General features: G+C 44.7%; 1 protein-coding gene across 1 annotated transcript; it reads left to right on the top strand.

The window, feature by feature from the left end:
• Positions 1-7: 7 nt before the first annotated feature.
• Positions 8-1,449, top strand: GIMAP2 (GTPase, IMAP family member 2; the record flags this gene model as incomplete). Its single annotated transcript, XM_006753850.2, has 2 exons — positions 8-109; positions 976-1,449. Coding segments are annotated over exons 1-2 (502 nt in total), but the record flags the coding sequence as incomplete, so codon positions are not given.
• Positions 1,450-1,457: the final 8 nt, after the last annotated feature.

Here is a 1,457-nt window from a genome sequence, read left to right on the forward strand (position 1 = left end):
ATTCATGATTCAGAACTAAAAGTAATAGGTTGTTGTTGCTGTTTTATTGGTCTCCTGTCTCTCTGTCCCTCAGGAGCCGCAATGGACCAAAATCAATGCGGCTACTCGGGTAAGAGACTTCCGGTGTGTGTGCCTGTTCTGCCATAGTCTGTGCCTACTTTCTGTAAATATCATGCTGTCCTCTCTGAGCAGAATATAAGCTATGAGCTGTTTATTCATTAGAGCAGGGGTGGGCCATATAAGGCCCTCGAAATCATTTGGTCTGGCCCTGCCAAGGCATTAGGGGTCAGTTAAAAAATGTTTGACCAAATGTAGCAGGCTAATCTAAGTTGATAATTTTGTATGGCCTGATAATTATGCTATAAATATCCAAATGGCCCTGGGCCGAGAAAAGGTTCCCCACTCCTGCATTAGAGAATTGTTTTACACTGCTCATCCCCATATTTCCCTGGTCCAGCCATTTCAATGGTGGTCATGACCACACCTCTGCCCAGTGGAGAGCAGAGGAGCTCTCTCTGGCTTTGGAACTAAGTCAGGGTACTTAACCCACCTAAAGGTGGAACCCACAGTTTGGCACCACTTCTCTGATTCTCAGAAAGTTAGTCTTTCAGAGGGACCAGAACAGAGCGATGCAGGAAAGCTTTGCTTGATGAATTGTGTTTCTAAATCCATCTTGTATCTCCCTCCTCAAATATATTTGTTTAGGATCCAACATGGCAATATGCTATAGTCCTAGAGAAACCCATAGAGGGGATAAATGGCAATGGGAAAAAAAATAAATTAAATTTATAAAAATGAAAACAAAAATCCCCATGATTAATTTATTTTATTTGATAAGGAGTTAGCTTCTATTTCACAAATGCAATATATTGTGAGAGTATCTTTTCCCATAATGTGAGACTAACACCTGATCATTAAAAATATTCTATTGGCATGATCAGTATAATAATAACACAGTAAACTTGCTCTCAACAGGACCCTATATAAAGAACCAACCCAGCAGAGGATCAGAGCTGAGAGTCATCCTGGTGGGCAAAACAGGAACAGGTAAAAGTGCCACAGGGAACAGCATCCTGGGGAAGCAAGCCTTTGTGTCCCAGCTGTGCGCCCAGGCCTTCACTAAGACCTGCAGTGAAAGTCGAGGAAGCTGGGGTGAGAGAGAGATGGTCATCATTGACACACCAGATATATTTTCTGAGAAGGGCCACTCTGATCTGTACACAGAGGTGCAGAGGTGCTACCTGCTGTCGGCCCCAGGACCCCATGTGCTACTCCTGGTGACGCAGCTAGGCCGATTCACCACCCAGGACCAGCAGGCCGCACAGAGGGTCAAGGAGATCTTTGGAGAGGATGCCATGAAACACACAATTGTCCTCTTCACCCACAAGGAAGACCTCGATGGAGGCTCCTTGATGGATTACATCTACGACTCAGAAAATAAAGCCCTAGGCAAGCAG

This window comes from Myotis davidii, unplaced genomic scaffold (genome assembly GCF_000327345.1).
Source record: "Myotis davidii unplaced genomic scaffold, ASM32734v1 scaffold1352, whole genome shotgun sequence".
Lineage (NCBI taxonomy): Eukaryota > Metazoa > Chordata > Mammalia > Chiroptera > Vespertilionidae > Myotis > Myotis davidii.